The 26089-nt window shown below is 40.6% G+C and overlaps 1 protein-coding gene across 4 annotated transcripts in view; it reads right to left on the bottom strand.

Moving 5' to 3' along the window:
- The window catches only part of USP7 (ubiquitin specific peptidase 7), a 71247-nt gene that overhangs the window by 35429 nt on the left and 9729 nt on the right, over positions 1 to 26089 (bottom strand). For 2 of the 4 annotated variants that reach the window (XM_035130565.2, XM_035130567.2), the window contains exons 2-3: positions 7003 to 7107; positions 370 to 568 (exon numbers count right to left, since the gene is read on the bottom strand). In XM_035130565.2, coding sequence (XP_034986456.1) covers positions 370 to 568; positions 7003 to 7107 — 304 coding nt within the window. Of the gene's footprint in view, positions 1 to 369; positions 569 to 7002; positions 7108 to 12432; positions 22087 to 26089 lie in introns of those variants that run through there. The other 2 variants (XM_060282537.1, XM_035130566.2) reach the window with 2 other exon arrangements.

The following is a 26089-nucleotide window of genomic DNA, read 5'->3' as shown; positions in this document are numbered from 1 at the left end:
GTAATTAACCTATTAACTATTCAAAACTATTAAATACCAGCCTGAATAGCTTATTAATTTGGTCAATATATATCTGAGAACTAACATACATTACATTCATCCGAAATTAAGTTATGTCAAACTCAACATACCATACCCAATATACTACAGACAACAAGGAAGAATCTACATCAGACTGATCAGGCCTCTGTAATGGGACTTTCTGCCTCTTTCCTCCACATCTAAGCATGTGCCCCTATACACCCTTTCCTGAATGCCAAAGCCCCATTCCTCATGCTGTCCTACCAATCGATGCAGAAGTTATAGTCAGAAAATGCAAGAGGTAAAGATGGTACTATACAGAAATGTATAGTGTATTAAATATCTTACGTGGAATCAGACTCAGCATTGCACTGAAGAAAGAATCCTACACTTTTTTGGTGTGGCCTGTCTGGGTAGAGTCGTGGCATCACCATAATCTTCCATGGCAGGTTCCGTACAAAGCAGGGGGGACTTAGGACTGATTCATTCAGCCTGTTGAAACGTTCAACAGTGAACTGGAAAGTTGCTTCCGACCGCCAGCTTGTGTCTGCAAAATACCAAAGATCAATTAAATGCAAATTAAGCAGCCTGATCTTTAAGTCCCCATGCAAGGCCAACGGTGCTCTGCCTCCACTCACCGTGTGGCATTTCATCTGAGCAGCAAAACACCCCATCTGCATTGAACAAGTCAGGTGTAGAAACAGTAAGAACACTGCAGAGCAAGGATAAAGTCTTTAATAGACTGTATATTTTATTTCTGATTTTTAGTTACTATAGGATTTTATTGTGCAGAGATTGGAGTGTACTGTACAAGTATGCAGCTGACACCTAACTCTCTTTGTCCCCTTTCCAACATCATATTCTAAGGAAGCAGTAGAAAAAGTACAGTGTACCACCAGCTGCCTTTGAAAGCTGAAAATTTTAGTTCCAGCAATTTGAACCAACTGCAGGTTTGACCAGGGCCAGATACTTGAATCATGCACCTCTGTTATCATGCCAATGTCAGTAGCTTACAGGCTGGTTCCAAGTTCAAATGCTAGAAGTTCATCTCCTCCCTGTGTGAGTTGTCTGCCCACTAAGATTCTCATTAATTCCCCACCACCATCAGTTGCTGTGGATACGAAAGAGGGACTTCTTTGTAGTGCAGGACCCAGACTCTGGAACTTCCTGCCATGGGAAATGTGCCTGCTATGGAATGCTTTATATTAACAAGACTACATATCTAGTTTATGGTTGGACTGTGCATATACCGCCCCCTGCAAAAAAACAACAACACTTCACTACTTCTTTGCTTATAACGATTGAGCTGTAAGCCAAATGTGGCTTGAAATAGCCCAATGAAATATATACAACCCATACAAAGAAGTATACAACCTCAGCAAAACAAAACAAAAAAACCATCATCAGTGCAATTATGCAACAAAGCATAAGGGGGCATAAAATACAGGATGCATAAGGTTTTAAACTGTGACATAATCAGATATGGGGAAACCTCTGGTACAAAATATTTTTTTAAAAAAAAACAGCACAAAGAGGAACCCACATAACTACTGTTACTAGATTATCAGTACCTAATAGTAGCTGACAGCACCTGCAAGAAGAATATTGTGTATGTTCGGTGATGAAAAACTGTGCAACATTTATTCTTCTCACACAAAGAAGCTGCTAAAAAGTCAGGGGGAGGGATCTTCATTTTCAGATTCAAAACATCAAAATGTAAAGTCACAGATCCCCTGATAATAAAATAAACACAGCTCTATCTTTTTAATGTAAACAGTGATCCATTCTTGACAGAGTTCAGTTTGGAGGTGAACTGAATGGCATTTCACATTAAAAAAAGAAGCTTCGTTTCAAGTTAGTTGAAAAAAATGCAATAAGCAGCCACAAAATGAAATCAATGTGCATTTTTGCATTTTCAATAGCCAACTCAGCATTCCATTATGGTCTTTTGCCACAGAAAAACAAAGCAGTCAAATAGAAGTATTTCAAATGACAAGCTTTTGTTACATAGCTTTTCAATCTCCCTCTTCCTTCCTGCCTCTGGGGTCTCCCTCTTTCTCTTTCACACACACACACACACACACACACACACACACACTCCCAAATGAATTTCAATTAGTAAGGGCACAGTTACTCTCCCAGGCCAGATTTTTGTGAAACCAAAGCTGTTATGCGACCATGAATGTCTTCTGAAAGCCTCCCTCTCAAAATGCCAAATTATTACATTTTAAAGCATTTATTTCAGAATCTATAAACTGCTCTACATTCAAAAAATACCTGAGCAGTGCACAAAAACAGTTTATAACATGTAATATGAATGATAAACCAATGTTTTTTTAAAAAAACTTGGAAGTCAACATGAATCAAAAGCTGAAGTTTTAAAATGGACTGATCTAGGAAGGGTTGGGAGGGGCGAAATTAATGTTTTCATCTAATGTCAAAAACATAATGTTGGTTGGGGCTTCCTTCACTGCTAAGGAAAATAACTTCAGAGAACAGGTGCCACAACACTGAAAGCATGCATTTGAGTCATAAGGCTTGATACGGAGGTCAACCTTCATTCATAGATCAGAAGTGACCAGGGTGAAATGGGAGAGGTGGCTTTTCATAATACCGTGGTCCAGAACCATGTAAGAACATAAGAAGAGCCTGCTAGATCAGGCCAATGGCCCAGAATCTAATCCAGCATTCTGTTCTCACAGTGGCCAACACTGGAGTAGTTGTAACTGGTATACCAGCAAACACTAGCAAAGTGCACTCCTAGACTCCACAATGGTGGATCAAGGAGTACTCTCAAGCCTCACATATGTTCTTTCAGGGGGAGTAACGGCCCATTCAGATCTGGCACTTGTGATGGCTGTCCTCAGTAGGATGGCTTAACCTCTGATTAAGCAGCAATAGCTATTTTTAAAGTTATCAAATTATAACAACTAGAAATTTTTAAAGGCCAAACAGTTGAAGTCCATACATCCCAGTCCCACTAGCTCTAGAGTCTAGACAGGCATAGGCAACCTTGGCTCTCCAGATGCTTTGGAACTACAACTCCCATGATCCCTGACCACTGGCCTCATTAGCTAGGGATCATGGGAGTTGTAGTTCCAAAACATGTGGAGAGCCAAGGTTGCCTATGCCTGGTCTAGACCAACCTATTTATGTGCTTTACAAGGAATGAACTGAAATGAACTGGCTGAAAGCTCCCATGCAGCTAATCATTCCAGGTGACCCAAGTAAATTAAGCCAAGTCACAAGTGATGGGGAAAAGCACATACCTCACCCAGGATTGTTAGTGATCTTTTTAACTCTATACGATTCACGTTCATTCTATATGCATAGCAGTGATAGTGACCTCAAGGAAGGGCACAGCCCATCTACTCAGTATGTTATTGACCCCATAATAATAATCCTCCTATTCTCTTGACTGTAATTTATTTTAAACTGATTTTAAAATTGCATTTTAAAATTGATGTAACCCACCCTTGGACCACGTGGTGAAGGGAAGATAAGAAATCAAGTTATCCAATATAATAAAGTGCAAGTGTCTCTGCGTCCAGTCTGTGTGTCCGTGGGATTGCGCTACTGCGCATGTGCCCCACGGACAGCCGTTGGGACTTGGAGCGCAGAGAGACTTTGGAGAGGGGAGCTTGGTGCCCGCTCGGCCCAGCAGGGAGACGAGCCATGCTGAGGCGGCGAGGCGGGCACGAGGACCGCCCGTTCCCCTTCGCCGGGCGCTGCTGCTGCTGCTTCTTTGTAGGCCCTGACGGGAGAGGCGGACCCAGCTTCCTCAGGGCGCGGCGCGGCGGCTCATCCACGCAAGGAGCGACACCGGCGGGAGAGAGAATGAGGCGGGCAGGTCGCTGCGGCGCTCAAGCCGGGCTGAGGTAGGAGGTCCGGGAAGGGAATATGTAGGGCCATGCTGGCCTCGGTGGAGGAGGAAAGAAAATGAGGCCTTCTCCTAAGTCCCACCCCATCGGGTCAGTTCTATCCGTTGGGACTTGGAGCGCAGACCCGCCGCTTCATCAGCTCTGCGCATGTCCCCGAGGTTGCTAGAGCAACAGGTCTCCTCCGTACTGAATAATTATTATTATGATGCTATCTGGTCCACTATAGGAAACTGTACACCACAAGCAATGAGCCCAGGCTTTAGATGCAAACTTCCTGAAGTTGCATTTATCGTAAAAAATGCACCAAATTTCTCCATAGAGCCTTCAAGGCAACTTGAAAGGACAGTAAAGCAAGAATTTAAATTGGTTATAAGATTTTTAAAAGCGGATTTTGGTACTTAATTTTATGTAAATTCATTTAAACATGAATACATTGTTCTATCTGGAATAATAAAAAATAAGAACAATTAAACATCATGTAGGAGTTTTTTGTGGGGAGTGGGGGTAGGCTGTATGCTGGAGTTCCTTCCAATTCCTAGATCCAAGAGGAATTCAACTGCTGCAATAGCCAGACAAGTTTCTTGCTAATGGTCCCCTAAGTAGGGGTTGTTAAGGCAAAAGGAAGTGGCCCTGTGCCAGAGGGCAAATAGGGGCCCCCTTCCTCAACTGTCTTGTAGAAAGACAAAAGCCAGAGGGATGGATGGGGGGGGAGGGGGGCAATAATTTCTTGGGGTGTTAATGCTGTGAGTCCCTCCATCATAGGCTTATATATATCATGTGTAAATAATGATACACATGATATATATAAATAAATAAATAAATTTATTTATGTGTAAATAAGTTATATATCCTAAAGCTACCACAGTCTCTGCTGTCCCTCATTACAAATAAAGCAAATAGGTACTCCTGGAACCTTGCACCTCTTGGGAATTGGGGTGGCATGCAACAATATAATCAAGACCACTTCAACCAAAAGAATAAAACAGACCACCTTCTGAATTAAAGCCACCAATGAAAGCTTGGTCCTCCTATCAGATAGGCAGATGCAAACCACTACAATGCAATGCTCCCTGCTATAATCTCAGCCAGGCAGCCTAGAAGGGTCCCATTAAAAGCCTTGCAGAGGTCTGGTACTTTGAAGAAGCAACATCTCACATAAAACTAGAACCTAGAGACATTCAATGAAGCTGAATGGTGGGGTGGCCAGGTATGACCCAAATACTTCTTCACACTGCACATAGTTCAACATGGACTAAAAATGTGTCTGAATCCTCACAAGATGGAAACCCTATGGGTGGGTGATTCCCAGATCTGGGAACTGGATTTTGAACCAGCTTTAGATGGGGTTGCACTCCATCTGAAGGAGCTGGTGGACAGTTTGGGGGTACTCCTAGATCCACTGCTGTCACAAGGATGTCATATGGAGGAGGGAGAAAGATTGTTTTCTGCTGCTCCAGAGAAGCGGACACGGAGCAATGGATTCAAACTTCAAGAAAGAAGATTCCACCTAAACATTAGGAAGAACTTCCTGACAGTAAGAGCTGTTCGGCAGTGGAATTTGCTACCAAGGAGTGTGGTGGAGTCTCCTTCTTTGGAGGTCTTTAAGCAGAGGCTTGACAGGCATATGTCAAGAATGCTTTGATGGTGTCAAGAATGCTTTGATGGATGCTTGGCAGGGGGTTGGACTGGATGGCCCTTGTGGTCTCTTCCAACTCTATGATTCTATGATTCTACAAGAAGCCTCAGTGACCATTACCAACCTCAGTTGGTGTGCCAGACAAGGATAGCCTTGCCATGGTGGTCCATACATTGGTAACTTCATTGGGGACTCAAAGACAAAGATCAGCGAGCTCCTCTGCCTTGTCCTCTGGCAGCCCACTTAGTTTCTACACTAACCTGCTCACTCACCTGCATATAATTCTGTGTGTTCACCTGCAGTCACCTATGACTACCAGACAAAGGCTTTAATACAAGACTGATGTAGCCACCTATTAACCACTTGAGAGTCTTGCTAAATGAAATATTTAATTTAATACTATACGCCCAGTCGTCTTATACGCCGGAATATACGGTGTGTGTGTGTGTGTGTGTGTGTGTATATAGGCAGACTACAAAGAGCATAGCAAGCCCAGACTACAAAGAACATGGCAAGCCCAGCCCACAAGGAATGCTTCTGAAAAAGGAAGCTTTATTATTATACGTTCATTTGAATGGTGCAAAAGACAGTCTGACCACTGTACTGACTTATTCCCATGGTACTGGCTTACACTTAAAATGTAGGTGCAGTTGCAAAGTAATCTAGGGAGGCATTTGGAGATTCCCGCAAATGCTTAAAGTATTGACAGAGCTATGGCTTCCTCCATTGCATTGCTCACATGATTAAGGCCCATGGAACAGACAATAAGCCACGGCTAGTTATCACACACACACACACACACACACACACACACACACACACACACACACACACCAATGAGCCATACTTTACTGGAAGGCAAAGCCCTTTCGCCTATCTTAGGCGAAAAGAGCAATACTTTTAACAACTGTTGTGAATGAACAGTCCATAAAGTGAGTTGGATCACAGCAAATGTCCATTTAGTCTAGCACCCCCACTTCCCACACTGGCCAATCTGAGTCTTCAGGAAGGCCACACACAGAAACACACCCCTGCTGCTGCTCCCCAGAAATTGGTATTCAAAAGCATGCTTCCTAAACCCATATAGCCATCATCAGGCAAAACCAGAGACAGCCTTTTTCTCCTCCATGAATCTGCCATAATTTAAAGCCCTCTTACCCCTGGCCATCAGCAGTACATCCTGCGGCAATGAGTTCCATAAAAAATAATGAACAGTGTGCAGAAAATCTTTCATTTGTCCTGTTTCATTAGATGACCTGAGTTACTGTCTTATTAGAGAGGGAGGAAAAACTCCATATCTATTATTTCTACACTATACGTTGATTTGTAAACTTCTACCATGTCTCTCAAATATATACATGAGCATGCAAAAGCCTTTCAGGTCCATCAAATGAATATACTACTCACTGCAAAAAACAAGCAATCTCCCCACCCGCATCAAAGCAAGTAGAAGGGATGACTCACCATCTTCCATGTCTTCTTCTGTGTTGTTGTGACCATCAGCCATTGCTACATTCCCATTGATGACTGGGTTTTGAGTAATTCTTGGTGGATCATCAGCATCTCCAGCTTATTGGGATAAGGAAAACAGAAATAGATCAGTAACCTGGATCTTGACAGTAGTACTGACAAATTATAGAGATCTAAAACATAGCAAAATTATATAATATAGTAAAAAGCTAATATTTCTTCTAAAATAAATTAAGATCTTACTTTGGGTTCTTCACATTTGGTTGTATCAAATGTGAACCATACTCTGAGTAGCCCCACTGAAACAAATGAATGTAACTAATTTAAGTCCCTTAAACTCAATAGGTCTACTTTAAATAAAACTTATTTAGATACAACCTTCTGTGCCCACAACATTGTCAGAACTAGCCTTTAGCAGGCTTCTGACGCCATTATTTTGTTTATACTATATGCTGCTAAAAGTTATCTATCTTTATGCAAAAATGTTTCCATATTTTATCAAGAATCACTGTTAAAGTCAAGTTCCATTTTTATTATTTCCTTCCTTCCTCGCAGCAATGCAATCCAGCAAATGCAAAACAAGTCTCAAAAGTTGCATTTCTCCAGTTCACATTACACATTTAGTCTTCAAAGCCTATTCAGCACCCAGGACAGAGCTTTACAAAGTTAACACTGGTCTATGAGACAATGATGGTGCCTTCAGTGCTAACACAAGAGAAAGCCTGTTCAAGTAAAGATTTTCAAGATTAAAAGAAGGCTGACTTCAGCACTCTCTCGAAGTCTTAGAGACAACATACGCACAGTGCTAAGGACACATTTTAATAAGTATGCTTAGAATAGGTGGCTTTTAGGAAAAAGCAGCCAAGGAGGCCTCTGAACTACATCCAGAACACATCAAGAGTGGTTTGTCCTTGGGGTGGCTATTTTTAGTGATAAAATGGTACAGGATGAAAGGGTAAAAGTTCTACTGTACTCATGCTACAGTCCCAATCCAGTTGCTTTTTCTGAAGAGAAGAGAGCTTCTGTGCACAGCTTTTAAAAATGTATGCTTAAAATGAATGGTAGTCTGGCACTTAAGTCTTCACCAGCTCCAGACCTCACTCATTACACAATCCACCTGCTGCATCTTCCGACTCTGGAAAGGCTTCCAGGTTAGTCTGCAGTGCTAAAAGCTTACTTCCTAAGAGTGTCCACTTCAAGTCAGTTTTTCTCTGGTAGCACAACTCCAAGATCTATATTCTTAAGAAATATTTCCTCACAGAATGGGTGTTGCTGAGTCCTACCTGTGAGAGAACATTTCTTGTTGCTGTCACAATTAGACAGATTACTTTCCTCTCTTCTTCCACCCAGGTTTAATGCCCTGCAATGACTTAGCATGCACCTTCATTTTAAAAGGATGTGCTCCCCATAAAACAACACCTAGAAACTCAATGCTTGGTTAGATAACTAGAGGTATTCACCTGATTTGTGTACCAAGCAAATGGAATAAGTTTAAAATACATAGACTGAACATGTTTTCTGGGCCTCAATGCATAAAACGTTTGGCTTCTGGGTCACAGCATGAGCCTTCAGCAGCTTCAGCATCCAAACCTATACAAAAGGCCAATAATTTCTACAGCTCCACCTTCCTCACAGCATAGCTGTGGGAATAAAAAGGAATTTGAAAACTCTTTGAAAGCAAAGATCCACCAAAAATCCCTGAAACATCAGGAGAGCACAGAAGCCTAAATACAAGACTTGGGAAAGAAGTGGGGGATAGTTAAGCTCACATTTCCCAGAGGCACTTTCCCATTAAAAACATCTCCTGCCCCTGACTCAATATTGTTCTAACACAGAGCTCTGAATACAATAAGCAAGACCAAAAACACTTTGCAGAGATGGGAATCAAGTGGAGTGGAAGGCCAAACAGGCATTTACCATCCAAGTGTGGCACAACAAAATTATGGTAGTGAGCATGTGTGCAGTATCGCATTCAGTGGCATGCCAGAATAATTGTCCCTTTCAATAGACTGATGCATGCCCCTCAAAACACGAGTGGGAGTTGGGGGGGAGTTGTTAAAGTCCAACAATTTGCTTTAAGAGATTTCAATAATGTAGATCTGTTACATGCATTCTCTGATCACACAGACACTGCCTACAATCTTCATCCAGATTCAAGTTGTTGCAGAGCAAAGCAAAAAAGATGAGAGTTTTTTTAAGCTCAAATCTACACTAATGTAATACAGTAAAACCAAAACTTAAACCAAATGTCTATGGCTATGGAAGTGCTAAATTCTCCAGGCCAGCCTGCAAATGTGGATTGTCAATTCGGGGCAGATCCACACCACATATTTAAAGGACGTCCAATGCACATTTAAAGCATATGACTTCCACACCCTTCCCAAGGATCATGGAAACTGTAATTTGTTACACATGCTGGGAATTTGTAAAGTGGAAAAACACAGTTTCCTGGATTCTTTGGTAGGCGTCATGTGCTTTAAATGTGCACTGGATGTGTTTTAAGTGTTTGGTGGGGATCTGTCCCTGATCTCCCTTCTTTTGAAGCATTCTACATAACAGATTCAAAATCAGATTGCAAATGAAAACTATATATAGCCAAAGAAATGTTTATGCTGGGTGCTAAACAAAGCTATGCCTGGCCCAAACAACAATTTTTTTTGTGAACACTTGTATATAAATTTGCTTTGCCTTTTCTCTCTCTCACACACACCCCTTATCTTTTTTTTGGGGGGGGGATGAACATGAGCAATGAAAATGTATTTCTGAACAGCAGCAAAAATGCAAAAGCTGCATATTATTTATGATACAGGGCAGTGGTTGGTATACTGGACTAGGAGTCAAATCACGGGGTAAGCCTTAGGCCAATCACGATCTCTCAGCCTAACCTACCACATAGGGTTGTTGTGAGGGTGAAATGGGGAGGAAAACCATGTAGCGTACTGGCCCGAATATAAGCCGCACCCAAATACAAGCCACACCTTTAAAATTGGAAAGCGGGAAAGAAAAAAATACCCAAATATAAGCCGCTCCATTCCTCGCTCACTGCTCCTGGCTGCATACTGGGCAGGGGGAGGGCGCGCTGCGTTCCCCTTCCTTGTTTTCTCCCTTTCCAACCTTAGGGGAGAGGACAAAAGACTACACGCGGGGCGGGCGCCACTGTGTGGCATTCCTGGCGCTGTTTGCCCCACATTCCTGGCCGCATACTGACTTTTAACTTTTCACAGTTGGAATCTGGTAAAAAAGTGAGGCTTACATTCAGGCCAATACGGTATATACCACTTTGAGCTCCTTGGAGAAAAGGTGGGATAGCAATGTAAGAGGAATTATTGAAAGAAGGCACTGCAATTCAAGTAAAATTCCAGGCACCTGCTCATATGTGACTCTCAAGATCAGGCATCCCCAAACTGCAGCCCTCCAGATGTTTTGGCCTACAACTCCCATGATCCCTAGCCAACAGGACCAGTGGTTGGGGAAGATGGGAATTGTAGTCCAAAACATCTGGGGGGCCGAAGTTTGGGGATGCCTGCTCAAGATCATTTAGAAATCTGAACTGTATTTCCAGGCAGGGCTGGAAATCAAGTTATATTGAGATACAAGTTTTCCTACTTAACTAAAAGAAAAGCTTGTTATTGAAAAATAAGTTTTATAAACATGATGGTTGCCAAAGGAGTTTCTCCTGCAACCAGTCCAATAGAGACCCACATGTAAATAGGGTGAAAATGGACCGATGCATCACGAACAGAGCTTTTGGTGTGGTGGTGGGGGGGCACAAGAAGGACCCTCATCCAAAAGCTATAGGCATGCAACTAGATCCAGATGGTGGCCAAGAGCTCCCTAGAGCCAGTTACTTAAAACCTCTCATCCCAAAACCTCTCATTTCTACCAACCCCTTTCCCACCATAGTAGCCCATCTACAGCAAATTATGTGCTTGCATCGCCTAGGACACTTAAGAATGATCTTAGCTTCACAATGATGTGCCAAAGCCTTGTCACTTACATTTAAATGTCTGGCATAGGAATAAAAGTATATCCTCCAGAGATATACTCAAGTGAAGTACAGCAAATCATTTTAGAATTAACATTTTCACCTAGAGATGTGAAGGCCCGGGGGGGGGGGGGTGTTCCCATTTTTGTTAAAGCCTTTTTTGTTTTTCTAAAAAATTGGAATAAATTGAGCATAATTGTATTAAATATTTAAGACAGGGTGTTCAGATATTTACTCACTCAAAATGATTTCCAAAACTGTGCAACAGGAAGTAAGACAATTCCTGTACAGTGAGGACAAGTAGGTCTTGAGCTGTACAATAAGAGTATAACTCTCAAAGTTGAAGTTATAATAGCACTGCTTCTGCATTTGACTGGATTACAAAGCAAGCAGCATACTGAGGGCTTGATATTGGAAAGGTACTTTCAGATGTTGCAGAATACAGAACATATTCAGGTATTTGGCCAACAGATGCAAACTGGGATTCTGCGAAGTGCATCCCTCCTGCAACATAGTGGCTAGACCTGTGTACAATACAGCCTCTGACTCCTCTTGCTTCCTACCTACTTCAAATTCCTCCATCTTCTGCAGCATGTGAAATAAATTGATCTATGTTGGAAATGCACCAAATCAAGAAATAAACTGGCATATGAAAGGGTAGAAGCTTGTTTCGATCTGGACAAATTTTCAGTTTTTCAAAGTCCACGATAAATATGATGACAAATATGAGAAAACAGAAACTGATAGTGATAGCTTAGAAAAAGACTAAATATCATGTAGTGTTCATTGATTTTTGTTGCCCTTCCCCTCTTTCCCCCAATTCTTTTTATGGAAGTGCATGCTTTCTACCTGCTTGACAGGAGGACTGGAGGAGACACAACAATTTGTTTTACTGTAACTTTGATGGTTTCTATTCTTATTGGTTTTGCCTTGTCCTCATAAACTGGCAAAACCAAAGGGATGCTAGGTTCCTTACAATGCTTGGCAACTTGCACATCCAGGTGTAACAAAAACTTAATAAATTAATTCTGTAAGTTCTGTCTTAATGACCTACATTTTAAAAACATCAGACATAATAACTTTATGGTAAACCAAGTGATACATAATGCACTTAATATTCTTAGAGTAACAGAGTGGCTTTCAACATCTAAAAGAGTGCTTAAAAAGTAGTGCTAAAAGAGTGCTAAAAAGAGTGCTAAAAAAGTAGTATTGCATTTTTTCAATTTCTCCAAAAGAAATCTGCTCCTCTACCTCATTTTTCACGCAACCAGTGAGAGGGTGTATCTGTTGCATAAAAATTGATCAGAACTCTCTCTGGCATCAGTAATTGCACAGTTTGCAAATATCCCCTTGAAGGACTAAAGCATCTTAATGTGGTTTTCTATGTACTTTTGCAAACACAAGTTCTGCAAAGCTTAAGCCGGATATTAAGATCTCACCTGAGTTGAAGACATAGAGTTCGAGTAGGCTCATGATGATTTAAAAGTGACGGCAGGTGGAGATCGTTCCTACCAGTGCAGAAATGTAGTGGTAAAGAGTGGCCTAACATCTATCTATTGTGTCCAACCAGCTTGATGATCAGCTACATCACCTAGAGAGTTGCAAGAGAAGCGATTAACCCACCCAGACAACTTCCGTGGTTCTCAAGAGACAAGATAAAGTTCCCTCATCAGGAACAGTTTCTGCGATGACACAAACTCCTTTCCAATAGCTCTCAGCCAAGTTGGGTCAAACCAATGTAGTGCCCTCTTCTAAATGTGTATAGCAGGGAGTGCTATTGTAGCCAATTATGGAAGCTTCAAGGAGGGGCTATTCAGTCTCCCTTTTAATCCAAGGCACTTTGCATTGCACTGTCCACTAACATGGGAAGTGCTTTGAGATTTTCTGCATGCCTGGCTCATTCTTCTTTGCTAGTCAGACGTCAGTAGCCTATACCCAACTAAGAAAGCCCTGTAAGCATCCTCTATAACACTGCTGTTCTGTTTAAGTGGCTGCAAATGCTGTTCTACTGCCAGTTTGTATGTTCCTAGCACCCAGAAGTAGCTATCACTACCTTCAGATAACCAGGTGACTGCTAATTTGTATGGCTTTTCTACAAAGATGGAATCAACCAAATCAAGGAACATGAGTTGCTGTTTTTTAATGGGAAGGAGGAATCCATATTACTCAGATGAGTTAAGACTCACTTGTTTTTCGCTCTTAAAAGAAAATGCATGCTTTTACCACTATAAGAGCCTCAGAGGTTACATTCAATACATTTACACAACGGTATATTACTGCTGTTATGAGAAACAGGGCCTGCATCTTTTTGCCCATGAAAATAATCACCAAATTTGTTGACTGTAATAATTACAAGAGAGCTTCCATAAAACTCTGAACAATTCAAACTAAACATGAGGAAAAAGTATGCTAAATGAATGGAGATAGCCAAAGTTTTACTGCACCCAAATCGATTAAGCCAGTGCTGCTCAAGATTATTTCGATGATGGATGAACAGGGGAGGCTCACTTTCTCAAAGGTGTTGGCTGCACGTTGTCATTCAGGAGAATTTGATTTGATAAGGCTCAGTAACCATAAAGTTTATAAATCACTTGCTCTGCTAAGCACAACTGGTTTTTCGAATACTGGAGAGTAATGGAAAAAACTGGTAGTTGCTCTACTATTCCTTAAGCAGATAAGGCAGAATGCTGGACCCAAGAGTTCCGTGACAGTTGCTGTCCCTGGTTCAGCCAATGGCTGGAAGCTAAGTTTCAAAAAAGCTCTTATCTACAGCCATAGGGCAGGAGACATAGAAATGAAATTTACAAGTAAGAAAACATACCAAATCAAAGAAACAAAACACTAATGGGAAAACTAATCTGAATTACTATCTCACCATCTACCTTCATAGAGTAAGCACTGAATACTTCTAACTTCAACAGTGTTTTAAACATAGCATTTACTTTCTAAGGGAAATGCACTATATAAAGTCCAGACTATACCAGATGGAAAACAAACCAAAGAAGCAGTGCATTTGCTGCATAATCCTATACATGTTTACTTGGAAGTTCAGCTGTATTCGATAAGGATCATTCCAAGGAAAAGATATAGGATTGCAGCCAAAAAGGACATTCTTAAGAGAGGAGTGCAACCTAACAAATCAGCAGCTATGCACAGATTTTTACTGCAAGGCTCAGAGAAATAAACAGAGTTTAAATGACAGGAAAACTCGGTGAATTAAAGCAAAGGGCTGAATGAAGTACTGCCATCCAGGAATCAAACTAATTAGTACACCAAAAAGTGGTATTTACTCCACACATTAAAAAATACCAACGAATCCAACAGACCCCACCTCCAAGCAGGAATGAAATTCTGAATGCCCACAAAAGCATGTTTCTATGCTTACTTAATATAATACTTTCTTATAAAAATAATCTAATCTCCTTAATGTATGCACAATCAGAGTGGATCTCCCCCACACACATAGTTTTTATAATGTGTGAATGTAAGCAATGAAGGTTCCAATCTGAGTTAATGATCATGACGAGTATTGACTCTGTATGTCTTACAACTGCTAATACAGTAGGTAGATCTAGCAAATGCAGCTGCATTGGTCCATAAGAAAAACACTCCTAAAAGTTGAGAAATACCTTTATTAGAACCAACCAAAATGCCACAAAGATGTGGGAAGCTTCTGAGTTCTCCAGAGCTATTAATCAGTCAAGATGTAACACAAGCAGGGTATGGGGAGAAAGAGGGAAGAACAATACAAACTCAGGCTAACCTTTCAGCAATGAGGCCAACTCCAAGATGCAAAACATAACTTCACACTTAAAAACACACTGAAGAGTTAGGGGGAAATTCCATTTTTGCCACCTTAAATAGGGATTTGTTTTGGTGTTGAAAAAATAAAGGACTTCAACCCTAGCCAAAGTTTGTAAATCAAATCCTATAATGGTATATTACTGTACAAAGTTAGGCCACAATCACTGACCCTCTCAGAATTGGCCAGGTAGAGAGGAACATCTTCATCTAACAACTCATTCTCCCTTCCTGCAAGAAAGAGTGGGATAGCTGTACCCGGCACGAAACTGTGGAACAGAGAAACTGATAAAAAGAAACTATTCTGTCTCGTAAGCAGTATATAATGTTGTTAAACTATATATCAGATGCATAGCTGCCAAGTTATCCCTTATTTTAAGGGATTTTCCCTTATGCTGAATAGGCTTCCTCGTGAGAAAAGGGAAAACTTGGCAGCTATGATCAGATGTAATTGCACTCTGCAGATAAAACATGAGCTAAATATTTACTATTGTTACTTGCTTAAAACAAAACAAATTTCCTCCCCTTTATCCCACATTTTGATGAGCTGCATGAACTATGGGTGCTGAAATTGCCTCATAAGCCTGGGTAAAGTAGCAACAGCTACAATGGTGCAATGCTTGTGAAAAAAGGAAATGCTGTTTTGCATTGCGTCAAAATGTAAGAGACATCAGGAGCTAGTATGATCTAGCTTGGTTGCTGGGAAAAGCAAGCAGAACTTGGTGCCAATAAAGGGAAGAATCTATAGCTATCAAATTCCCTGGAAAGGAAGTTTTCACCTCACACTACATTCACTCAAGGTGCTTTATTCAAAAGCAACATTGATTTCCTGTAAAAACATTTTCTTGTGAGGGAGCCAGTGAGCATGAAGTAGCACTGTTTTATGTACTGTACAGAATACAGGAAAGGCTTGTGACCTACATCATGGCTTTAATACCTGCATCTATTTTACTGAAACTCATCCAGAGGCAGAAGCAGAGCTGCTCCAACCAGTTCTGGATCCTGCCAATGCAGATTCTTTGGATACAAGTCAACATGCTAGGGTGGTGGTTCAATAGGGCTGAGACAAAATGAGATGCTTTGCCAATCACCCTTCCAACACAACTGGAAATTATATCCCACAATAATTAATCAAGAATTAAGACACCACCTGTATCTTTACTCGTAATTGCAAACCTGGATAAGAACCCTCACTTGATTCATAAGCATATATCATAAGCATATATTGGAAGGGGGAAGGAAATTGCTTGGTTACTTTTAACAACCTTTTGTGAGCAAAACAACATGGTTACTGGGTAATTAATTTTTTGCATTAAATGATATTGTCCTTGTTGACCTTTCTGGGGAAATTAGTCCTACTGCAAAGTGAAATTGGAATTAAAAGTCTGAATTCAATTTTAACAAAAAAAGGAGGGACAGACTTATAAGTTGGTCTAATAACAAAGTTATACAAAATTATAATTGTAAACAGCACACATTGTATTTTCTGGGGCCTGCCTCCCTATCTCAAAATACATTTTCTCTGCACTACGTAGAGCACTATGTGATGCTTTCTTGGCAGTAACAATGGTAGAAAACTGAACTTTCTGAATACAGTACCACTACCGCAGAATTCAGCTATGAGAAATTGTACTTCTCTTAACAAGAAAAGGAACCAAGGTTTGCCAAAAACTTTGGTGCACCAATGCAATCCTTTTGCAATCTTAATTTTTATGCGTTTATATTAATCCTGTTTTTAAGTTGTATTTTAATCAATTGTTTTTATACCTGATGTTAGCTGCCCTGAGCCTGGTCTTGGCCAGGGAGGGCAGGGTATAAATAAAAAAACTGCTGCCTCTCTCACACCTATCAGATGAGATTCCGTGCCACCAATGGCTACCAGGTGAGTGCTTAAGTATATGGCTGCTTTAAGCACACACACCCTATGATACATTAGATGCATTTATAGTCTGCCTCAACCCCACCTAGTCCTGCCTCTGGACAAAATAACTTATTTGTTGTATTCTTTCATTTGCAGTTTCTAATTATGTCACTTGCAGTTGGAACTTTGTTCAAGGTGCTTTGAGCAATTAAGTTAGATGCAGCCCACTCCTAAGCTCGCTCAGTCACTCCCTTATTCATACATACATACATACATACATACATACATACATACATACATATGTGACTTTCATTCATTTCAGCACAACTTACTGCCTATTTGGGAGTATGATTATAACCAAGATGCTGTATCTTCAGACTCAAACACTAAAAGTACACAGATATAAACTATTAATGAAGATGAACTTTCAATGATTCTCCCCTCAATGCAACTTAAGTTGTATCTAAGTCTACAAGCATCAATCATTTTAATCAATAGAGTGATTCACAATAACTGAAATAAACGTTATTCTATCTTTTAAACCTGGATCTTCCACAGGACTGATGGACTTGAAAACTTATTTTAGCTCCGATGTATTAGCACACTGGTCTATACCTGGTGGGTTGGGATCCATTACCAGGTTACGGCCTGATCTAAGGTGGATAATACCGTAACAGCAGGACTACCGCCATATAAACATATGGTAAGAAATGGGTTCCCCAAGTGCATGTTTGGGTTAAAGATGGATCCCAGGTCTCAAAAGCTGAAGACTACTGTTTTAGGAAATAACAGAACAATCCATATTATATCTCTACTATTGATGATGAAGGAAATATTAAAATATGGTTTTTCATCTTATTTATTTTACTCACAGGGGAACAAAACAATACAAATAAAAATAAGAGAATGTTGTCTTATGGTAAAAGGAAACACAGATTTTTTAATAAAAAAATAGTGAACAAAATGTTGACATCCCAAAGATTAGGTAAATCTTTTATTATTACTTGTAGGGGTGCATTTATAGTTGAAAAATGCTGGAAGAACTTGTACCATCTATTGTTAGAAGCATGGCATAATAAAGTATAGACAATTATGTTGGCAAAAAAAAATGAACTAGTAAAGTTTCGGCACAAAGACAACAAAAGGAAATATTCATTTTATGAAATTTGGTCTGCTCTAATTGATTTCTTTAATAAATAGGACAAGAGGTTTTTTATATAAAAAGTAATAAAAATAAACGGGGGGACGGGACATCAATATATAGAAATTACAAAATCCTATAAACAATTCTGTCATGAGGCAAACTAGAAAAAACTAATGTTTCTAATTTAACCAAATACTTTGGTAAAAAAGAAACAAAGGACTTTAAACCACCATGGGTCTTAGCAGCACTTCCCAACTCATTTTTAACCTTTGACAGCCCACTCACTTCCCCTCAGTTTCTTGCAAGCCCTACTTTGTGACAACAGACAATTGTCACTTTTTTCCAGGTTGATGAGGAATCATTAATGAGTATTCTTTGGGTTCGGTTAGTCAACCAGCTTCAAATCCACCTAACAGTTACCTCGTTCAACCCACATTTTACCAGCTTCCTGCAAAAATATCATAGGAGACTTTGCCAAAAGCCTTTCTGAAATCAAGATATACGATGTCCACAGCATTTCCCTGATCCACCAAGTTTGCAAATCCATCAAAAAAGAAAATAAATCAGATTGGTCTGACATGACTTATTTTTGAGAAACCCATACTGGGTCTTAGTAATCACAGCATCCTTTTCTAAGTGCTCACAGACCAACTGTTGAATTGTCTGTTCTAGGACCTTCTTTGGTATTGAGGTCAACCTCACCACCTGGTAGTTACCTGGGTCTTCCTTTCCCCCTTTTTTGAAGATGAGGGGATGATGAGGAAAACATTTGCCTGCCTCCAGTCTGTAGGGACCTCACCTGTTCTCCAAGAATTCTCAAAGATAAAAGAAAAAGGCTCCTTTAGTATCCTTGGATGCAGCTCATCAGGCCCTGGAGAGGTCAAAACTATAGGAACCTAGAAAGCTGCCTTATATTGAGTCTGGCTGACAGCAGCTTTCTGGGATTTCAGACAACCATCTCTTGCAACATTACCTGGAAATGCCAAGGGTTGAACACAGATGTTCTGCCACTGAGCTATGGTCCTTCTTTATACAGTACACTCTGAAATGAATGTTAACCAGCATCAGGAAGAAAAGTGACAGCTATAAATCCAACACCATTATTGATCAGAAAAGCTACAGAAGATCTTTTCCAGTCGATGGCATTTTCCCATCTTTCTTTTTGGTCATATTTGTACCTTGCCTTTCCTCCAAAGAACTCATGATGGCATACAATCCATGCTTGTTCTATCCCCATCCCAATCTGAATGCAGTCCTGAGAATTTAGTTAGAACACTGAACATGGGCCAAGGAGATATCCTATCTATTCTTAAGTCTGTATCCAGTAAACATACATATTTAAAGACTATACTCCATCACCAGCTACAGCAATACAGTTACAGCATAAAAATACTGGACACAAACACCATGAGCTACTACCTTTCAGAATACTGAAGAGCCTGAAAATGTAACCATGCAAATGTTGAATCTCCCACCAGAGGAGGATTGCTGGAAATAACTTAAAACAAGTGGGGAGATTTTATCTGTCCCCACTCCCAGGCTAACTTTAACAGCTGGGTAGAAGAATCTACCTCTCAAGTATATAATGCCCACCCACCTGACAAAATCCATTGCACTTGCTTTAAGGAGGATCTCACAATCCTTTCCAAGTAGAGAAGAGTGGGAGCTGAGCACTCTTTATCACAATCTCTCCCAGATCATGGCAAGTGCAAATCCATTGCCATAATGTACTTGGAGAAGGAATTGCTGACAAAATAAAAATGAGCAGCTCAGATCAAAGAATTTGTCGTCCTGTGAAGGGGACCTAGTATGATAGTGCAATTACTTTTCCTTGTCTAGTGTCTGAATTATTTAATACAATAATGAAGACTAATCCAAGGCAGGGAGGCGGGGAGAGTTAATTGCCTGTTTATGCTTTGAGTTATGAAGATACAAAACTTCCTTAATTCCCATTATTCTCCCATTGGCTTAATACTATCAAAAAGAGTAAGAGATTACCCTGTGGATTCAATGCAGGTGACAGCACACTGAAAGCTATTGCTTAACCCCCACTCCAACTTCTTAAATTCCCCAAAATCCCAACAGCATTGAACTTTCTGATCAAAACCAGCTTCTCTTGTTCACTAAAAAACAACTTCAAAGTATCAGTGGCCTTATGGTGCATAAGCAGCTCATTTTCAAAAAGTTGGAATACAGAATGCAAATTGGCTATGTGTTCATCAAATAATGCACTTTATATCAAATTCAGAAATTAATGCAAATTCCACAAGACCTCTGACACCATTTGAAAATTAAATTTTACACACAAACGGACATGCAAAAAACCCCACCTTCTATCTATGCTTTACAGAAAAAATAATGAGTTAAAATAATGAGTTAAAAATTGGATAATGCAATTCTTTAGAACAGGCATCCCCAAACTTCGGCCCTCCAGATGTTTTGGACTACAATTCCCATCACCCCTGACCACTGGTCCTCTTAGCTAGGGATCATGGGAGTTGTAGGCCAAAACATCTGGAGGGCCGCAGTTTGGGGATGCCTGCTTTAGAACAATGGAAATCTGACCCAGGTATAGAAATTAAGGAGGTGGACTGGAATAATTTGTGGGCAAAAAAACCTTTTAGATCAATGTCCATTGACATGCAAGAGAATACATTTAAATTACTACATCAATAGCATGTAGCTATATAAAAAAAATACTCCCACCTCTGTGCTGGAGAGGCTGCAACAGGATAGGTACAACATTCCACATGTTGGGACGTGTGATTACATACAGCTCTTCTGGCAGAGTGCATTTATGGAAATAAACCACATTGTGGGTCAACATGTGGAAAGTACCCCAAGTTTGGGGCTGCTAACCATTTTCAGAGAAGAGCAGCTTGACCTCTATTAAAAAGAATTAACCACTTTTCTTCTGGTGACAGCACACATACTAGTAGTACAGAACTGGAAAGGGGTGGAACATTTGCATACACCTTGCTGGAAACAGAATGTATGGGTAGTTGCTGTATCAGAAAAAAAATAACAAAGAGACTGCACACCTTGAACAATACAAGAGACGCAGATGACTTTACTGAAATTTGCCATCCTCTAATAAAATATTCAAATGATAATCCTGAAGAATAGCATCCACTGGAATCACAAACTGGACTGGGGTAAAACTTAATGGTCTGTCCTGCAGGGGGCAAGTTGGCATGGGGAGGGAATTTCTGTACAGTGGTACCTCGGTTTAAGTATACAATTGGTTCCGGAAGTCTGTACTTAACCTGAAGTGTACTTAACCTGAAGCGAACTTTCCCATTGAAAGTAATGGAAAGTGGATTAATCTGTTCCAGGCGGTCTGCGGAGTACTTAAACTGAAGCGTACTTAACCTGAAGTGAACTTTCCTATTGAAAGTAATGGAAAGTGGATTAATCCGTTCCAGACAGGTCTGTGGAGTACTTAAACTGAAAGTACTCGAACCAAAGCATACTTAAACCGAGGTATGGCTGTAATTGCTTTTATACACTGAAAACCAACAAAACATTTTACAAATGTCAAGAATCTGCTTGTTCCTCTTTGGTGATACTGTAGACAGAGGTGGTTCCTGCATCACAATGGATACAGAGTGCAGAGGGTACTTGCAGGAGAACACTAGTGTTTGAGATCAAAGGTTGAGTTTGCAGCAGTGGCAAGCAGGGGTAGAAAGGAAGACACCAGAAACAAAGCTAGGTTGTAAAAGATCACAGTTCTTATTACATACAGCTTCTGTAGACTTCGTAAAGCAGCAGAAGCATAGTGGCTGACAGGCCAAATACTCAGCCCACCCTCAGGACAAACTGTAAGGGTAGCCCAAGACAGCATATGATTCAATCATTATTCTGTGCACAGGCACAGACTGCTTTGTGCCCGTAACCTCTGAGGTCCTTTAAGTGCCATCATCTATGAGGGCCTGTGAGGAGTCCATCCCTACATACTTCCCCAAAAACGTCGTCTCTGTCTGAAGCCCAGTTGTGACACTTTTGAGAACAGCAAAGCAATGATTTACATCAGGGGTAGTCAACATGGTACCCTATACATGTTATTGGACTACAACTCCCCTCAGCTCCATCAGGAAAAACAGGATTTGTAGTTGTGGGGAAATCGGAGAGTACCATGTTGGCTACCCTTGTGCTATATTTGCTTTGCTGTGAAGAGACTAGGAACCCCAGCCATCACTCATAACATAACTCATAACAGTCTACGGATCCAGAAAAATTCCTTCCCAGATCCTAGAACTAGATCAGGAATCTCAGAGGTGCTCATGCCCTTAACTCAGTGTTTCTCAACCAGTGTGCCTCCAGATGTTTTGGGACTACAACTCCCATCATCCCTAGCTAGCAAGACCAGTGGTCAGGAATGATGGGAGTTGTAGTCCCAAAACATCTGGAGGCACACTGCTTGAGAAACACTGCCTTAACTGACTTGCAGACCTTACCTACAAATTAGTATTATTTTTATGCCACTGTAACTGCTGCCATGGCTGTCCTTCAATGATAACTACAAGACATTTGAACCAACCTTTTTCAGTGTAGATACTTCACTGAGTTGCAAATGTATTAACAGCCCTCTATTTTACATTAGCTATACCCAACATAATATACCTAGGGCCGCTCCTTTCTCTTTTGCCATGGAATAAGTCCCTGCAGGAAAGGAAGGAAAACTGCTCTGCAAAATTTCTTTCACCACTTTGCCCAGATCCCACTTGCTAACTACTCCAAGGACTCCTACAGAGCAGCAGGGAAGGGGCAGAGGCAGAACAAGAAGAAGTGTGTTGCAAATGAGATACAGAAAAATCTCTAGAGGCATGACTCCAATTTGTGTTCTATTTTAAGATGGCAATCGAACTTTTAACTGGTTAACTGCACCAATTAATCGATTACCACATTAATTCCAAATGAGTTTGTTTACAGACCTGGATCTCTTGCTGACAAAAAAATTGAGGGCAGAGAAAAACTTCAAAGAGGTCAATTCATTAGATAAAATATTTTCACTATAATTCTGTGGATCCAATAATTACAGTACAGTATATTATTCTGAAGTTTAAGTCTTTTCTTTTCTACACATGCATTGCTATGTAGAGCATTAGGTCCTGGAACAGTCTCTCTCTAGAAAAGAAGCAAGTTAACCCACATATATATCTATACAGCCTTTTATATCATGCATATATTTCACAACTCTTTACTTGCTATCTCTATTATGGAAGAGTCTTCCTTTCAGTTTACATGGTGAGACTGCACATGAAACTATATAGCAGTATGAAGAACTAAACAGCAACCTTTGCCAAACTGGTCCCCTCTAGATCTGGCAAAGGCAACCTTGGGTCTCAAGATGTTTTGGAACTACAATTCCCATGATCCCTGACCACTGGCCCTGTTAGCTAGTGATCATTGGAGTTGTAGTTCCAAAACATCTGGAGAGCCAAGGTTGCCTATGCTTGCTCTAGATGTTTTTGTCAACAACTCCCACCACCACCGGCCAGCACAACCATTGGCAGTCCAAAACATCTGGAGGGCACCAGACTGGTGAAGGCTGTTTTATAGGAAAAGCATTTGCAAAAACTGATAGGACTGTATGAAAATCAACATTTTATGCTTCACAGCACAATGGTCCTACACAATGTGTTAAATATCACATTAACAGTTGCTAACATGCTATTTGTGCTAAGTATTAAGCAGCAGGAGGAGGAAGATACAGCCCAAAAATTATTATGGCCCTTTGCATGGTGAGCAAGATTTTATGAAGAAACCGAGCTGGCTTAAGATGTTGTCATCACTTTTGCTGTCACAAAAATTTGCACAGGGGCTAAGAACACATTGAAGCCACCTCTGCTTCCAGGTCAGATCTGCTCTGAACCATTTACATTCAGTTTCTTGAGCACATGGATAGGGAGTGTTGTAGCATTTCCCCACCTGCTTCCGTGCCCCCTGGCTTTATGGTCAATAAAGAGTAAAAGTACTGCATGACAGCCTGCTACACAGCAGTAAAGCACTGGATCTGAATCTTGTTCCATCTCCCTGCTATAAGGATTATTAAGATGCTGATTAATGGTCTCAAATGAACAGAATAAAAGTTTTCAGCATGCTTTTAAAGGTTGGCACAGAAGGGGGCGGCTGAATCTCTATTGGCAGGGTGTTCCATAGGACAGGACTGATGATCTCTCATTGTTGTCAAAGGAACCTCACCAACTTGGGGAAATAACAAAGACACTCCTGCAGATGATCTCAGTGATCAAGCTGGAATATAAGGGTTCAGGTGATCTCTGGGGTATTCTGGACCTTGGTTGTTCAAGGCTTTGTACATCAATAGAAGAACCTTGAACCTGGTTCAGTAGTAGATGGGCAGCTAGTGCAGCTGTTTTAACAACAGTGTCACATGTTTTTGACCAGAAGCTCCCATCAGCAACCTGCACCACCTAGTTTCTGAACCAGACCCAAGAGCAGCCCCATAGGCTCTACTTGTAGGGTACAAGCCTCATTTACACGTGTGCATGTGAGGTTGTAAATATCCACTTTAATCAGCCCCATGTGATTAAACATTTTTCATAAATTGGATAAGTTATTTCCTCCTTCTCAAGACTGTCTATGTGCCACAAATGACTAACACAGCAGTGTGCAGACGAGCAAGTTAGCAACTGCTGCGAATTTCTTTGCAAGGTTGATACAAATACACAAGTTGGTTAATTGGATACAAAGAATAAATACAAATACTGTACAGTTAAGAACTAACTCTGCTCAGTAAAAAAATGAATTAATCTGCTAATGTTATAAAATGGAAAGAGATCTTCCTTGGGGGAAGGGGAAGAGGGGTGATTTGCTTCCATCCTTTGATTCTATTCTAAAAGAAATATTTTGCATCCACATACAATCTACAGGACTTCAGAACAGTGCTGTCATTGTCCCAGTTTATCTAGTAATAATGCATATTAATAAATAACTCTTCGAGAGAGTTGGGGCAAGTTGCAGCTCATCACCAGTCTACTCCTACCGCTGCACCTTCACTGCCAATTCCAAAACATCCTGTTGTGTCATTTAAGGTACTGGCTAGACTGCTTTAACTGCTTCAGTTTAGATGCACAGCACAATTTCACTTGAGTAAGTGAATTACCAGTACTAAGTTAAGCCAGTCTCAGGAACATTCTTTTATAATAAAGTAGGCTAATGTGTGTTTCCAGTACACACAATATATCAATGAACTAAGTTACTAAGCCACTATAGGAACCATTTGGAAACAGTATTGTTGCATGCCACCCTAATCTCACAGCAGTGAGATTCCAGGGGTTCCAGGCAGAGTCCAGACCCAGAGTCTGATTTTCTCAAAATGAGGGGTAGCAGAGACTGTGGTATCTTTATGATATATGGTTTGTTTTCACACACACACACACACACACACACACACACACACCACCACCACCACCAACAACAACAACAACACCTGAGCATATGATAGAGGGGCTTACAGCATTAGTATCCCAAAACCAGGAAGGTCTTGCTTCTCCCATAGCCACAGCCTTCCTTGTATTCCAGCCAAAATCAGGCATGGCTCTGTCTCTCAGTTGCCTTAGCTAACACACCTGACTCTGGCTTTTGTATTTCTAACTACCAGACAGTTGAGGGAGGGGGCACAGCCATTTGTCCTCTGGCACACAGCCACTTCCTTTGTTACCTTAACAATCCATACTTAGGGGGTCATTACAAAGAAACTTGTCTAGCTACCATATTACAGCAATTGAATCCCTGTTGGATCCAGGAATTGGAAGGGACTCGGGCATACATCCTTCCACCCCCACCCCAACCAAACTCACAACACTGTGTAATTGTACTTCTTAATTTCCAAATAGAACAATGTATTCATGTTTAAATGAATTTACATGATCTTAAGTGTCAAAATCTGTTTAAAAAAATTAAACAAAGTTAAATTCCTGTTTTGCTGTATTCTTTCAAGATGCCTTGAAGGCTCTGGATAAATTTGGTGCTTTTTAATTTTTTTAACTATAAACACAGCTTCAGAATGTTTGCCATGATGTGCCATTTTCTACTGTGTACAGGTTGACCTGTTGGACCAAACAGCAACATAATCACTGTTCAGTTAGGTGGCCGTGTTTGTCTGATGCAGTCAAAATAAATAAAAAATTTTTCCAGTAGCACCTTAGAGACCAACTAAGTTTGTTCCGGGTACGTCAAAGTGCAAGTAGTTAAATAGGTACTGCTTTGGCGGGAAGGAAAACGGAGTTTCCATGCGCTGCTCTGGTTTCGCCAGAAGCAGCTTAGT

Source organism: Zootoca vivipara, chromosome 14 (genome assembly GCF_963506605.1).
Source record: "Zootoca vivipara chromosome 14, rZooViv1.1, whole genome shotgun sequence".
In the NCBI taxonomy this organism is placed as follows: domain Eukaryota; kingdom Metazoa; phylum Chordata; class Lepidosauria; order Squamata; family Lacertidae; genus Zootoca; species Zootoca vivipara.
Note: the sequence above shows the minus strand (reverse complement) of the source record. Positions and strands in the feature narration are given on the sequence as shown.